At 45.6% G+C, this 16753-nt stretch overlaps 1 protein-coding gene across 4 annotated transcripts in view; it reads left to right on the top strand.

Annotated features, from left to right (window-relative positions):
- Positions 1 to 16753, top strand: part of LOC119441585 (uncharacterized) — a 76330-nt gene that overhangs the window by 38898 nt on the left and 20679 nt on the right. For all 4 annotated transcript variants that reach the window (XM_037706194.2, XM_037706195.2, XM_049661434.1 and 1 more), the window contains 4 exons: positions 8950 to 9036; positions 12972 to 13020; positions 13096 to 13150; positions 14063 to 14154. In XM_037706194.2, coding sequence (XP_037562122.1) covers positions 8950 to 9036; positions 12972 to 13020; positions 13096 to 13150; positions 14063 to 14154 — 283 coding nt within the window. The remainder of the gene's footprint in view (positions 1 to 8949; positions 9037 to 12971; positions 13021 to 13095; positions 13151 to 14062; positions 14155 to 16753) is intronic.

Raw genomic sequence — 16753 nt, 5'->3', positions numbered from 1 at the left:
GTCGTCTTGATGATCTCTCTTACGCTATATTTTAGTTCTACTGTGTCTTCCGAATTTTCTGATTCGGTTGGGTACCACCTTAGCTCTTCGAGTATTGCTCTACCTGACCTTGTTTCGGAAAGCCTCTCTCTGTGGGCAATTTGCTGAGCTTCAATTATTTCGGCTATTGTGTTGTGGAGCCCTAGTTTCATTAATTTATCATCCGGTGTGCTAACCGGCAATCCCACTGTTGTTTTGACAAGCCTTTTAATTAATCTGTTCAACTTCTTTAGTTCTGTCTGTGTCCATCTAAGCATTCCTGCTACATATGAGAAGTGACACAAGGCGAAAGCATGGACCAGCCTCATGGCGCTCTCCTCTCCCAACCCTCTGTGTCTGTTAGTGATTCTCCTTAGCAGTCTTATTACCTCCTCAGTCTTGCTTGTGATGTTTTGTATTGTTTTTCCGTTTGCCCCGTTTGCCTCCAGGAATAACCCTAAGACTCTAATTGATTCGACTTGCTTAATAGTTTTGCCTGCCTTCGTGGTTAGTACTAACCTGGGTTCTTCCTCGGGAACATATCCCCTCGGTTTTCTACCCCTTTTCCTGTTACTGAGTACTAGGAGTTCAGACTTCTCAGCAGAGCATTTCAGTCCCATGTCTTCTAAAATGGACTCTACCTCATAAATGCTCTCCTGAAGTCTGCTTTCCGCCTGTCCTATACTTCCTTCAGCGTTCCATATTGTCACATCGTCTGCATAAATGGTAAAGTTAATGCCCTCTATCCCTTTCAATCCCTTTGCCACTTTTGACATCGCCAGGTTGAAAAGCATAGGTGACAAGACCGACCCTTGTGGCGTACCTCTGTCACCGAGATCTATCTTCTTTGATTTAATGTCCCCGAATCTAAGGTGTGCTGAGCGATGGCCAAGAAAGGCTTTAACCACTTCATATAGTTTTCTGCCTAATCCCAGTTCAGAAATCACCTCAAGTATTGCTCTATGCTTAATTTTGTCAAAAGCTTTTTCGACATCCAACCCCAAGAGAGCTCTAGTGTGCTTTGGATTGGCTAAAAGCAATTTATGTTTGATTAACAACATGGCATCTTGTGTGGACAAGCCCGGTCTGAAACCAATCAGATTATACGGTACGATGTCATTGTCCTCCACATATTTCGTTAACCTGTTCAATATGACATGCTCCATTGTCTTTCCCAGACATGATGTTAACGAAATTGGCCTGAGGTTATCCAAGTTGAGTTGTTTGCCCGGCTTTGGTATTAAGATAGTACAGGCCGTCCTCCATTCTTCTGGATAGACCCCATTCTTCCATAATTCATTAATGTATGTGGTCAGATATTTTATGGAGTCGTCGTCCAAATTCTTTAGCAATCTGTTAGAGATGCCATCCGGGCCCGATGCTGACCTACTATTTAAATCATACAATGCCGTGCGTACCTCACTTTCGTTGAATTCCTGATCCATAAAGTTGCATTCTGCCCCTAAGTAATCGGGGTAACTTACTTCCTGATCCGCTGTCCTGAGAGGCAAGTATTTAGCTGCCAATCGCTGCATTATGCTCTCTGTGCTTGCAGTCTGACTTTCCTGGTGTACCAGCTTCGCCACTGCCGTACGTCTATTCGATTTAGTGCCTTTTTCATTGAGCAGATGCCTGAGCAGATTCCAATTGCCTCCACGTTTTATCCTTCCATCTATAGAGTTACACACCTCATTCCACTGTTGTTTCTGCAAATATCGGGCGTGCTCCTCGATATCCCTATTGAGCTGAGCAATTCGCTTCCTAAGTCTTCTGTTCAAGCGGTGTGATTTCCATCTTTGTAAAATCGATTGCTTAGCTTCAATCAAATGCGCCAATCTACTGTCCATTTGTGTGACCTCTTCCTCAGTTTGTATAGCCTTAGTTGCTGCATTCAAGTCCTCCCTAAGCTGAGCTACCCACTCTGGTGGTGTGATTTGCCCCATTCCTTCTTTTTCCGCTCTGTCCTTCCTGATTTTTCTAAATTGATCCCAGTCTATATAAGTGAAATGCTTTACCTCCACCCCCGTCGTTTCCACCATTATGTGTAGTATGTAATGGTCGCTCCCCAGATCCGTCCCAGAGTTGATCCAGTATGCCCTGGGTAAGTTAGAAGTGAAGGTTAAGTCCGGGGTAGTGTCCCTACACGTGGAAGTGCCACACCTAGTAGGAAAGGCTGGGTCTGTGATAAGAGAGAGGCCTAAATCCGTGGCAAGATGCCAGATTCCTTCCCCTTTCTTTGTACTCCAGTGGTAACCCCAAGATTGGTGTGGGGCGTTGAAGTCCCCGCCTATTATGAGGGGCGCATTTTTGGCTACCCCCATGGCCTTATTAAATATTGCTTTGAAGCTCTGTCTCATCTCTCTGGGACTGCTATATATGTTGAGGCAGAACAAGCTTTGCGCTTTACCTTTGTGCCTTTTTAGGACCATTTCTATAAATATATATTCAATTTTGTTCGCCCCTAATTTTAAATCATGCTCGATGTAAGAAATTTTCTTGTCAATTAGGGTGGCGATTCCCCTGCCCGGGTTTTTGCCTTTGCAGATCGAGTTAAAGCCAGACAGCCCGATCTCCTCCGCTAGAGTTTCCTGCAGCATTATTAATTTTGGCCTATTTTCAACTGTTTTGATTATCTGTGCTAATGACGCTCTTTTTTGGTGAAATCCTCTGCAATTCCACTGCCACACACTAAGTCTTTTTCTGCTATCCATTATTATTGCCGTTACCCCCCGACTTGCTACCCCCTGTCATTGTTCTCTTGACTGTGCTACCCACCGCTCCTGGAAGTGTTCTAACGCTTTCTGCTTCCGAGGGCATATATTCCTCATCATCTCCTTGGGCCTCTAATTTTTTCAGCCGTTTCTCGGCTGTTAACTTCCACTTCCATATTTTGTCCACTTTAAGGTTAACGCTGTCTACCGTGTCCTTTAGGTCCTTAATTGCATTCTTAATCTCCTCCAGAACCGAGCACATCGATTCCACCTCTGGGACTACGGCTCTCTTTTTTGGCGCCGGTGTGCCTTCTTCCTCCTGGCTGTTACTTCTACTCACCGGCTTAGCTACTGCCACATTACCGCTTTCTGCCCTTAACCCTTTGTTCATTTCCTGAATCTGCTTCTTAAGTTCTTCATTTGCTTTCTTTAGTGATATAACCTCTCTGATGAGCTGTTCTACTCTGGTATCATTGCTTTGTATCTGCGAGGCAATTGCCACATTACCTGTGGCTTTCACAGTACCTTTGACTTTATCTGCCCAGGTAGCTCCTGGCTCCTTTTTCTTGTTGATCTTCAGCTCCTGCTCCTCGAAGCGCACCTGCGCTTCCCGAGATCTCGAACGGTTTCTTCCCCTTGATGTTGAACGCTGCCTTGATCTTGAACTACTTCTTGAGCGTGAGCGCTGTCTTGATCTTGAACCACTCCTTGAGCGTGAGCGCCTCCCAGCGCCCGGAGGGGTCTCCTTTGTCGGTTGAGCCGATTCCATCTCGGTGTCCTCTTTCAAGCGTTCTCTTCTCCTTACTCTCACTACATACGGTATTTGATACCGCTGCTTGCAAGCTTTGTCACCTGTGGGGTGATCTTCACCGCAGAACTTGCATTTGGGAGAGCATATATGATCCTCCCCTGGGTTTTGCACACCGCATCCCCTGCACTGCACTACATCAGGTGTGGGACAAACGTCTGATCTGTGTCCAATTCTTCCACATGCGTAACATACGTCAAATTGTTTCCTGTACAGAAAGCACTTCACTAGGGTTGACCCATACTTGATGAAATTGGGCACCTTCAATCCGTCGAAGAGCACAATAACCGAGCCCGTAGCTTTAATACGCTGTGCTGCCAACGCCGTTGGGTTGTATTCATGCACGATCTTTTTCGTGATAACACTCTGACTGTCGTTGAGGTTCACTCTTCTAATAACCCCCTTGCACGTAGAGTGGGGGGCCGTTTCATAAGCGCTGACTTCATATTCCGCCTTCATGAGAGTAATAGACTTGAGTCGCACATACCTTTCGGCATGATCGAAGTCCGGTGTACTAACCACCACGATTTTCTGTGTGAAGTTGGGGCAGACGATGTCTCCCTTCGCTTGGTCTTCTGTAAGTCCGGCCGCCTCGACGATCGCTTCTCCAATAGCTGTAGTGCTGACCTTGTTCAGGTTGAGGCCTCCCCGAGGCCTAACGATAATTTTCCTGTGCTCCTCTGGCAGTTGCGGCATCCTTGACGCCTTCACAATCCGGCGCTTGAGCTTGTCGGCCCCATCGGCACCTTTGCTGGCGATCTCCTTTCCTTGCAACTCTTGGGTCAAATGGGCGGTTCCACCAGCTCCCCAGGTCTTTCCCGCAGATCGCGATCTTCGGTTGGTGACCACCTGCCAACCCATTCCTTCCTCGCCGTCTTCCGTCTCCGAGGAGACGTCGTCGTCCATACGTGTATCAGCCATGCCGACTTGGCGGGCTCGCTAGGCCTACGTGGCGTTAGGCCTAGCGGAGCTCCCACGTTCGATGCACACAAGCAGGCGATAAAAGTCCGAAAAAAGCTGGCCCACCTTATCCAAAGGTATCCACCGATTCGCGTTAACTTCACGAATCCAATGATGTGCTTGAAACCGTGGTCCTGCCAAAATTGCCTGCAGAATCATTCAAAAACGAGACGGAGCCGATGCGGGGCACATCCGCTCTCGTCTTCTTCTTCCTCGAGATCCAGGCTTATTCCATGTATATACTTTATAAAATCGCGCGTTGCACAGAGGACAGCTTCCACGAAGGCTTGTAGAGATAACTAGCAATAGTTTGTGTTTATTTCCCTAAATTAAAAAATCTCACAATCTCGCCCAAAACGCGAAGCATCAATTGTAATAGCATATTAATAGAGAGCTACACGGAGTAAGGATAGTAGTTTTATCGGCTGCATAAACTTGGACACATTCGCTTACTAACTGAATTACGAAGCATGGTGTCAACGCAAAACAAGCATGAATAGATCAAACTTGATGACCGCAGAATACCACTGTCAAAACGCTAGTGCGAGTAAGCGCGGAAGCAGCAGCGAGGGAATGTTCGTGCGGTCTATCGCATTAACGGAAACTGAGCGGTGAAAGCGCAGCGCATACAAAGGTTAAAGCCGTGTGGATATCGCTTTCAAGATACGGTGCGCGCGACAGCCCGCAGGCGCGCAAAGTACAAGTATGCAATTGCTTGCAGAGTAGAAGCCGTGCCCCATCCCTCCCGCGCTGCCTTCCCGCTTTCCTCCTTTTGGGTGGGAGATTTAGTCGCCAGTTCCCTTTGTGCCTGGTCGCAAGATAAGCATTTGGTGCTGCAGCTAAACGTTTTGTCGCCTTCCCTCCCTTCCTTCCATTCCCCCATGGCCTTTCGTATTTGACGTCGCGTTTTCTCTCCGCCGTGCATTCGCTCTTCGTGAAAGCGCGTGTCCCTCGCACTACAGCCTGCGGCGCACGGCGACGATTTTATCGCCCTTGCACTTTATACGGAACCTCACGGCGACGGCGACGACGACGGCATAAATCCGCTTGGAGTGTCCATATAATTGCTATCGAAATAAATACGATTCGGCACCAAAACAGCACGCGGTTGAGCAGCACAAGCAAAAACAAATGCCGCGCTGATCAGCGCAGCGGGCGTAACAAGTACTAGCCAATGCTCAAACTGCGCGCGCCCGGAACCGGAAGTGTGGTTTAGTTGTGCAAATAAGCCGCTTGGTGCGCTGCGGTCAATTTGGCTGCCATGCTTTAGGAGTGTCGCCATTGTTGAATGTTCTTTGGCAGTATTACCCAGCGCCACTCAGAGCCATGGCGGGGAGATGTGGAACACCCTTTTTTGCCCGATGGCGTCACGTTACAAGTTAAGAAAGTCGGCATTTGGCTAACAAACCCTCGTATGCTGCATAATGGCATCAAGGCTGCCAGATGCAAGACCCTCGCTGTGAATGAACGACAAGGGAAAAAGAGGAGCCAGATTTTTGTTGATCACGACCAAATGAAGCCCGCAGGCAATGAAGCCAAGGAAAGCATTGGAGTAATTTGCTGTGGTTGAAATTAAAATGTAGAAAATCAAGGAAAGGAGAAATGAAAGTGGACCGAAACGTAACTTGTCTCCAGTGGGCATGCGTAATGCGAAGCTTGTGGGTTCGGTTCCTACCAGCGATTATTGTTTATTATATTTTCTTTCTCGCTCATTTCACCTTTTCTTCGTTATTTTCAACAATTGAATTTCAACCAATGTTACTTACCCCTATTCATTTCTTGGCTCCATTGCCTTCTTGCTTTATAGATATATAGACTTAGTAAACTTGAATAAGTGCGTTACAGATGAGTCATAAGCAAGTAAACAGGCACACAAACATGGCGCTGTCACTTGTCGCTGTGTCTGTCTGTAACAGGCGATTGCATGTTTAGTATGAATTACCAACTCGCCCAAGTTCACAGCGTCTTCATCTACGGACCTATACATACGAAAACCAGGCCACTAAGTTCTCCCCGTTTTGTTCGTATGTATACTCGTATATACTTCTGAGTTGCCTGCGAGGCGGCGAAGAGCCCAGACGTCGACGTCTTCACGTGGGAGGCCTAGGCCCAGCCAACTTAACTGGTGGTTTCAATAAAAGTTTGTTGCTCCTCCTCCTCTGAGGTTCTTGAGGATGTACATCAATTTTAGTTAGAAGCCATAAAATCAGCTTATTGTGCTTGGTAAAGCAATGTTTATAGACTGCAGCAGGTTGTAATGTGCACCTGCGCTGTTGGTGGGGCGCCTATCGGTCCGCACACATGTAATAACACACAAGTGCTTCGTGATAAGCCACCCATATCTCCTACTCCACGACTGCACTCCGGTTCAAGAGGATAAGCTTACGTCAGGCGAGTGCTCTTGCGTGGAGATGTATGCAATGTAGACAGCCAACTTGAAGTTCCACAGCGTGCTTGGAAAAATGGAGTCGTTTTCGTAATTTAGACGGAAAACGAAGCATTAGTAGTTCGTCTCTGAGATAGTGTTTTTACGGACTCTATACATCATCGTCATCATCATCATAATGATATATAAGTCCCCAGCAGGACGCAGGGCTCTCCTGACTATGTTTATTTACTCCATTCTTGTGACAGCCAACCTCACATATTTAAGCTTGTAAACATATGCCTTCACTATATGCCTGCAAGTCTATTTCATCAGTTTCATCACACACCCGGAACCTCTGCCGACTCCAACGGCGTTTTTTTAATTTACATCTCATTATTCTCATAGGCTACCCGTTATCAGACTGACGCATTCCCTGAGCTGCCGAAATTCCCGTGTTCCCCTTAATTTCAATTAGCAAATCAACTACAATTGCGCGCCTGTTTGCTCTATTTATATAGTTCTTGTCTCTTCGTTGGCCCGACATATTTCGTTACATCACGATCTGCGGTGCCTAGCTTATTAAGAAGATTCTTATTCTCCACTTAATTATCTTTCTGTTTTCTGTGTAACATATGTATATGCCACTATATAAAAGATTTTTTATAGGGCGTTATAGCAGTTTGATAAAATAGTCATATTTTAAAGGTTTTATGCCACCTGTAAAATCATCGCACGGTTCGTGCCAACCAGCACTCTGCCGGACAATCTCCCTAAAAAGGTACCTTTCCTTCTGCTTTTACCCTTAACCACTAAGTGTGGAGCATTCTCATAGCATCAACGTGGATTACGTTTCCTATTTTGTGATACTGCCTGTTACCATTAACGTTAAGTCACCAAAATATGTTACCATGAGTATCAAAATAGGCATTTTGCACTGAAGGACGGCTCTTCTCCCAATATTAAAACATATGACGTGAATGCATTTCATGATTTTCCTCGTTTCTTGTGACATTACCCTATAAACTATTTCTTGCGTATATTATACAATGCGTAGTACTGACTGACACAGAAGTTAAATTTTGCAGCGGTGAGAGATGCGTTTCTTTAGTTTATTTATTTTATTCAGGCTGAAAATCGCAACTGTCATCTATTGTGTTGGCAATATGTACTTAAGCAGCATATCGCAGCATTGCGCGCAGTTTCCGCGATCGTTGTGATGCACGGAGCTCGGCATCTCCATAATGCAGGCGCCGTTCTTGGCCAATAATATTAAGCACTAGTTTCTAACAAAGCGAGCTGATCGATGACTTCAGGGTGAGTGAGGGAGTGAAATAACTTTGTTTAGGTCCAGAGAAGACGCAGGGGAGACCCCGCGCCACCCGGCTAGTCCCACGTAGCGACCGCCTAGCCGAGCTTGACGGCCCGATCGTGGGCACTCTGGACGGCCAGGATTTGGTCGTTGAGTTCGGGGCTGCCCAAAAGCGCAGCCTACCTATCCTCGCTGAAAGCGGAGCCGATGGCTTCACACTCCCATAACATATGGTTGAATGTTGCCGTTAGTCGACAGGCAGGGCAGTCCGCACTGGGATACCTTTCAGGGTATATAGCGTGAAGAACCGCAATTGGTTAGGATACGCCTGATCTTGTAAAAGTCGAAGGGTCACCGCCCGCGCCCTGCATAAGGCAGGGTGCGGGAGGGGTAATACCCGTCTTGACCGATAGTAATGCTTGGTGATCTCATTATACGCCATCATTGGTTCCCCGCGGGGTAGGGGGACTGCGGAGGCGGCGCGGTCAGTGAGTCCTCGCGCGGCCCCGTGCGCGCTCTAGTTAGGGTTAGAGGGAGAGCCCTCAGTCGACCCCAAGTGAGCGGGAAACCAAATGAGAGAATGCGGAGAGTTACTTTTCAAGCTTTGGAGAATGCGAAAGGCCTGAAGGGAGACCATGCCCGTTTAGTAGGCATGTAACTTCAGGGTTTCAGGGTTTCTTGTAAGTTTCTGTTTAACTTTACGGTGCAGAATTTTTCCCGAACGTGGTTCATAATATGCAATATGCCTGGCAGTCAAACTTCAGTTTGTTTACAGGTTACAACACACAATCCGGCGTCTATTCAAGGCCAAGGGCGTTCGCTTGGAACCCGGAGAGATGGCCGTACTCCATGAAAAAATACGGTATGTGAAACTGGTCGCACTGGCTGCACCATTTGAAACACAACATTGTTTTATTGCAACAGCACTATTTGTCCATAATAAAAGTTACGCGGATCGTACGGATCGTGGTAATCAATGTTACGCGATAGCATCACTGCCACAGCTGTCCCCGATTTGTCGTTGGCGCGAAGTCGATCTACGGGGTAGACAAGCTGGTTGGTCGTTCCGTACGCAAGCGAGCACAGTGAAAAGAGTCAGAGTCGGGAGTAAACAAAAAACAAGGTATTTATCGGCTGATAAATGTACACAAATCAATAAAATTAAATAATAAAGAAACACCAAACAGACTAACACACCTGGACTTAATATCACACAATGATGAAGACAAATAAATGCGAGTAATTAACAGTACATATACATATGAAACAGTGCGAGGATCAAATACACAAGAATACACTAAATAGTGTTTCACTAAAGCAAAGTTCAAAAGAAGTCAAAGTTCAAAGGAAAACAAATGGTGCCATACGCATTGCCGGGCAGCAGCAGCAAGTCCATAAACCGTGGAAGTCGGTGCACAAAGCTTTCCCGAAGAAGGCTGGCGGTCCGATCTTGTCGAGGTGGATGCGAATTGCTGAGCTGGGGTTCCCGGGAGTCTAGATCTGACGACTTCCCTCAAGCAGGTTGAGCTAACTTGAGGTGAACTCCCGTGAGCTTCGTTGCAGACGCTGATTTGACGCCTCGTACGTCAACAAGTTCCTCGGAGTTCCGACGTGGCCAGGCGGCCCAGGCGATACTGGACGGCACTAGCCCCCCGACGGCTTCTCAGCAGCGCATAGGTTCAGCTTCTAGACTAATCAGCAGGGCCCAAAACCTGCGCTTAAATAGCCTCTCCTTTCCATAGTTCCCTATGTAGGGAAACTGCCGGTATGTAGAGTTCTCCGAATTCAGGGCTCTTAGCTCCCAACAATCTTGGCCGCGACCCTTTCACCATGGACGAAGAACCGCAGATTCTCCTCTCTCCCAATGTCGAGGGCCAAGGTGGAACCCGGCATACCACGCAGACGTACACGCACACTTCCGGGTCCGTAATCGGCGTGTCGCGTCTGGAATCGAGATGGCAGCCCGAGCGGCCACGACGCTCTTGACGCCCGTAATTCGGCGTGTCGATGTCGAATAAATTATACGCTGCACAGTCAGGAGCCCACGTTTTTTTGACGCTCGTAATTCGGCGTGTCGTTAATCAGCGTCCAAACCATTCGAAAATATGCCACTCCGTGACAATCACAATCGTCGTGCCCTTGCATCATGCCTTGTCGACGCCGTCACCGTCGCCGACATCGTCACTGCCTTGTCACGCTATCGTAGTCATCATGTCATCTTCGTTATGTCACCGCCATCGTTATTCCATCGTCATATATCCCCATCGTCACTATCATCAAGTCGTTTTGGCCATGTCGCCATGCTGCTCCCCTTTCTTTTATACTTCGCAAACAGACACAGGACACAACCTGGTGACCCGCCGCGGTGGCACAGCTGCTGGGGTGTTGCACTGCGAAGCATGAGGTCGCGGGATGAAATCTCGGCCGCGGCTGCAGCATTTCGATAGGGACGGAATGCAAAAACGCCCGTGTCCCGTCCATTGGGCTAGACGTCAAAGATTCCTTGGTGGTCAAAATTAGTTGCCGCGTCCCCCATTACGGAGTGCCTCAGAATCAAATCGCGGTTTTGGCATGCAAGTCTCCTCCCCCTCCAAAAAAAAAAAAAGGCAAGGCCTCGTGCTTTTTAGGTGAACTACGAAAGAGGCCAAGCCGCGAATAGCTGCAATGTGGAAGGGCTCGGATTAATATTCTTATCATATTGGTGCGCAAAAACGTATATTTTCAAATATTTACAAAATAGGTGAGTAGCACAGGCGTAGCAGCAACCAACTTAGATGGCGAGGAGCAACCTCCACCTGGACCTCAATAAAGTTATTTCACTCACCCACTCAACCTCTACCTCCTCTTCTTCGGTGCCGGCCTAATGCTGACCTCTGCTTCGGTGCCGGTCTTCTTCTTCTGTCTCGCGTGAATATCAATCGATGGCGTGCGTGTGCAGTGACTGTGCGTTATTCGTCAATAATTGTTCCAGTAAGCACATAGTGCTGCAAGGTGTCTAATTTTAAGCAGTATGTTATTTAGCGTAAATGACCGGCAAAAGAAGCCAGAGAACAGAACACAATGGGCTCTAATCTATGTTGTGAATGGGGTTGCCCAGCGAAGCTGTGGTATCACCTGATCTCATAGACCAATGTGAAGTAGCAAGCTTTATAGAATTTCTGTGACGCAGCCATGAACGATTGAGCAATGCACTACATCAAATGATTCACAGCAAGACAATTAAATGCGCTCTACCAAAACTTCATTTCATTGAAACAATATTGTAACTTTTTTGTGACAACGGAGAAATCATATTTCTCAGTAACCACTGCAGCGACTTTGAGGGTATTTATTGCACTTTAACGAGACGGTTAAATTGAAACAAATGTGGCCAGCAATTTTTTTTAATTTATGCCGTTAACTAAATTATTATTGAAAGCTCCAAATTTTCAGAAGCTGAAGTATCAAATTTGCAACTCTGTAACTGAGCAATAATAACTCTATAACTGAGCAACAATATCAAAATTCTGAGAACTGCACCTAATAATTTATCTAAAGCAAATAAAATTGATATATTATACATTGCTTTGAAATATAACACTTATTCATGAATATAACTTTTGCTACAGCCTCGTAAAAAATCTAGTGAATTCGCGTGAGCTGTATATTCTTATATAGAATAGTCTACATTAGATACCTTCAGGGATGCAATTTACCGAACTTCAATATCTGTTTTTCAAGCAGGGTTACGAGTTTGTAAACTTTATGCTTCTATCTTGTCTAAAATACCGATTTTAGGAGCTTTTAGTAGTTCCAGACCATAAATCGAAATTCTGCTACAGAGTAACTACAAATTTACTTTTTCTATCAAACGCGACAATATTTTATTTAAATCGCTCCAACGGTTATCAAATCACAACCTTTCGTTCCACATGTATTTGAATAGGGAACGCAGAGTTGACTCCGAGGTAAAGCTGCCATTGCAATGGCAAGGCAACGAGCCTTTAGTAGTCAAGTTTCGAGATCCAAGAGGGGAAAAGTCTGTGGGAGCCATTACAAAAAGCTTTACTAAAGTGAAGCTGGGTCAAGCATACCAAAGCGAGCAGCTAATGAACAGACTTTCCGAATGCATCTTTTTTAAAACAAATATTTCTATTGAATAAGGTGTACGCCATCATTTTATTATGTTTTCTATATCATTTTAGCCTCGAGTAGATGCGGTCGAGGCGGGATTGTCCGTATTTCGTTTGAGTTTTGTTGATGCCAAAACGTCAAATGGCCCATTGAGCGAAAAGCGGGCGGCGTCTGTAGCAGCAAATCGCCACCTAAATTCCTTTTGGCTGCGACGCCACGCTGGTTCGTGCTTGCTGGTTCGGGGTCTCGACGGAGGAGAGCAAGCGAAAGAGAACACCTGCTGTCTCCATAGTGCGCCAGGTGTTGCTTGAGGGGAGAGGTCGTCGCCGCGGCGCCACGTCGCCCTCGCGCTGCAAGGCTGTGGTACCCGCGCGTTCCTTCTCCGCGCAAGCTTTAGCCTCCGTTTTAACTGCGACTCGCCAAGGCCGAATCAAAACGCGCCAAGCGTCTCAGCGCGCTCGCTTGCGTCCAAGCGGTTTTCAGTTGGACAATAATTCGCTTTCAGAACTCATAAGAAGTGCTTATAGGTGACCTCGGATTTTTATTGAACAAATCTTAATTCCCAACATTTCTCCGTCGGCAACATGTCGTAGTTCGTCTTTTTTTCTCATGTCCTTAGCAGAAAAGAGAGATTAAGTGGAATTATTCCAGATGTGGCTTTCCATGATTTTTTTCATACGGAAGGACGCTGGGAAGCTCAAAGGCTGGGCCTTTCCTGTTCGACTCGTTCAAGGTACGAAATTTACGGGTCATTATTCTGAAACTACGTTTCACTAATTTACTTAGCTGTTCTCTTTTGCTGTTTCAGCGGGAAATCGAACTCTGCTTTACCACTCTTCTACAAAAGCTGCAAGCTGGGCCAAGTAAGACTTCATGTTCCCAAAGGTTACCAGTCATACCGTTGCCAGTCGCTTTAAAAATTCCTGCATTCAATACATATTTGTATGGATGTGAGAATAGCAATTTTTTTAACCGAATAGAATACAAATGCGAAGCGAAGACGAATGCGAAGACGTGGGTTGGTATCCCACTTGCGGCCAGTTGCTTTTTCATCCACTTTCAGTTCCATTTTCAAATCGTTTTTTTAATTGAATTAAGAACTGCAGATAATTTCCTCTATGCTGTCCTTGTGGTCATTATTCGATGACTTCTTACGATATGACTAATATGTTCTCACTCGTTATACGTATATAAAGTTATTTAACTGGAGATTAGCAATTATTTCTTACTCAGATTGTTCTCGCGATCACGAGATCGGCCAATAGCGTTGGTGGCCCAACTACTTTCGATCAGCTTTCAATGATGACACTGCGGATGCGAGAGGAAGCGTCTGTTTACTGCTTTTGACACGACATTGTAAAGTCCCTGCAGCTTGCAGGGAAATAATATTAGCGTCACATGCTGACACGAGCCTCATTAACCGATCGGTAGCTTTTTTTATTATTGTGTTCAAAAAAGTGCTTTAGGGCTTCCATTTGACTGAACCAAACAGTGCGTGTGTGATTATCACGGATATTTGAGCGATTTGTGTGGATAAAGAGAATCTTTGTGGCTCTCCCTGACCAGTGCAGGTCGGAAGAAGCAGTAATATGCTCCAAATTTTCATGCATTACCGAAGCCGCAACGTAGACTTAGTGGTCCCATGTAATTCTCCGCGAGAATTTTTTTTTTCGCTACAGAAGAAAGTGCCGTATATATATAAAAAAGTAAACTTATTTGAGCATCCGCGCTTTTCGCCGCTGTGTGTTCTACATTTTCCCTTTCATTCGCTGCAGGAGAGAAACTGCTGCAAGTGCTGTCCTCTGAATGGGAAAACTTGTTCCGACACGTCCTGCCCACCCTTGACATGATCTTGTACGTCGTCAAGGCACGCATCTTCTAATAATCCTTATTTCGCCAGTCGCTTGCAGTGCAAGCAACCTGTTTCAATTGGGGGCGTTTAGCAAGTGTCTTGAAGGTATATACAATGAAGACAGATACTGTCAATAAGCCATTTCCCCCTCTTGAGAAAGCGCTATAAAAGGGAATTTGTTATGATAAATTCGATATGAATTAAAATGCACCTGCAGGATGACTAAATAGTTTTCGAGCGATCATCAAGGGAAAAGAAAAGGATATATACACGAGGAAAGTGTAGGAAATAATTTTTTTAAAATCAAGTCGGCTCACTGAGAACGGCCGGTGTCGTTTCTGTAACAACTATCCAAGGCAGTTGCTTCTTCTCTTAAGTGTGCGAGTCGGAAACGAAAGTGTTCGGTTTTTTATAGCTAGGTAAAACACACCAGAAATGCTTCATTTTGAATTATTTACATGAACATTTATTGCGTAGGTTTGTCGTCTGAGTGGACGTCACTGTAAGAGTGCAATATGACGTCCAGGGCGCACTGTGAGAAACACTGCGGCGGTTGTCAACATAGGACATAACGCTTTCGTTGCCACTAGAAATGTGCCTATTTTCGGTGCGATTATATTTTCACATTTTATCTCAAGATGTAGTAGTCGCAACGTATACTGCGATACATAAAATTATTGTCTTATCACTAGTGTTTTGAATGGGTGTATAGCAGTAATAATTGCTCACAAGTTTTTGAGAATTATTATGTGAAACTTCAAAGAATCATCTCAAGAAATACGAATGAAAGCAATATTTTGGTATGTTCAGTGTACGTAGTGAGAGTATAAAAAATCTGAAATAAATAGAATATGCACCTGGGCTCGTACTTCTCAACTATGAACCAGGTGCAGTCACAGCCAGTCACATCATGCAAAATAATTATGATGATCTGTTGGCGCCAAAACTAGCTATAGTCATGTACATGCTATGCGTAGTAGCTTCTCAAACAGGAAAATAGATAAGTTTTTATTCTAGGGGAGCATTTGTTCTCACTCAGTGCAGCAGGCACCTGTTTTTTTTCTTACTGCGTGATTCGAGCACGCGAAGCAATTGCTATAACTTCATGGAGCATGCAAGAGCCTCTTGATTGTGTTCGATCAGCCTTTACGTGCAAACAAGGGGGTCTAGAGTGCATTCAACTGAAGCTGGAACCTCCTCATGCTTTGTTCAGTTCTTGTACAGTGCTGTACAATCACGCGGAGTATTGCACAGCACTGTATAGTAATTAATAAGAGTACTTGCATAGGCGGTGTTCAAAATGTAAGGGATTTGACAGCCAGTCAAGCCTCGGTGTGAACTCAGTCGGAAATCGACTGTGTTCTTGTGTGGCGGAAAACGCAACAGAAGGGGAAGGATTTGCTCGTAAGAATTTGTACATACGGTGCTGAAACGCTTATGAATAAAAGCAACCCAGGGGGGGGGGGGGGGGTAAAGTTGCATTGATATCAGTAGACCGCATTTATCAAAATAACATGCACTCATGAGTATCTACCTTTGTTTGAGACATCGTTATAACAGCCTATACGCGGATGAGAAAATTGGCAACCCGAAATCTCTCCCTATGTGTTTACTACTTCTGGCATTAATAACTTGTATTGCCGAGTGGTTCAAAAGACAATATTTTTCTTTTATTGAAGAACTTCTCGGGGCACTGGAGCTAAGTTTCGATGACACCTACAGTCCAGGTTTTATTTTTCCGGACTCCCCACTCTACCAAAATCATCAAATCTGACATAGGTAAAGTTCAATCGTCATTTTAGACTGTGCGTGATGTCACTATTGGAGAATTCAAAATGAAATGTTTACCAACGCGTAGAAAAACTGTCCATCAAATTGATTGATTTATGAAGGCGGGGTAACGAAATAGTTAACACAGTGATTTTCAAAGGTATGGTTCTTGAAGCTACATTTCAAAAGAAAATGCTACACGCAGGACTGTAGAGCTTTGCGGTATGACATCTATGTCTGCGTTGCGTTGTCGCGAACCTTGCACTCGGCCGTGCAACGCTTGAAACAGCGAAGCTAGGGGATCGTAGCCCAGCATTTTCCATGTGCGCGCGAACTTTTCATCTTATTACTCATGAAGGTGATAATTTCTTTTCGCGCGCCTCGGACTTACAACCGTCATTGTGCGTTGCATAGCGCAGCTTGCAACACCGACACTGCGTTCCAGTGCCGACACCACGTTCCAGGAGACCCGCTCCGTGAATGCGTTTGTCTCTCTCTCGCTCTCAAAGAGCGCAAAACCTCTTCACCTGCAGAGCACGAGCGTACGAACGCGCCAGCTGTGGACGAAGACGACGACGCTCGAACGCGATCATATGGTTCGCATAAATGCATGTTCCGCATGCCTGGCTTTATAGCGTAGTGGTTACGACGCTCGCTTTGAGACCGGGGGTACGCGGGCTCGAATCCCGCCTCGGGAAGCAATTTTATAGTTTTTTTCTTGGTATGTTGATGCCAGCCAAAAATTACGGCTGGCTTATACACAGCTTCACTAGTAAAATATATATAATTGTTCTATTTTAGTTCCCTAGTTATAGACTCCAGAAGCCCTGCGTTGGAGTACAAT

Source organism: Dermacentor silvarum, chromosome 2 (assembly GCF_013339745.2).
Source record: "Dermacentor silvarum isolate Dsil-2018 chromosome 2, BIME_Dsil_1.4, whole genome shotgun sequence".
Classification (NCBI taxonomy): domain Eukaryota; kingdom Metazoa; phylum Arthropoda; class Arachnida; order Ixodida; family Ixodidae; genus Dermacentor; species Dermacentor silvarum.
The sequence above is the reverse complement of the archived record's forward strand: the minus strand, read 5'-3'. Positions and strand labels throughout refer to the sequence as shown.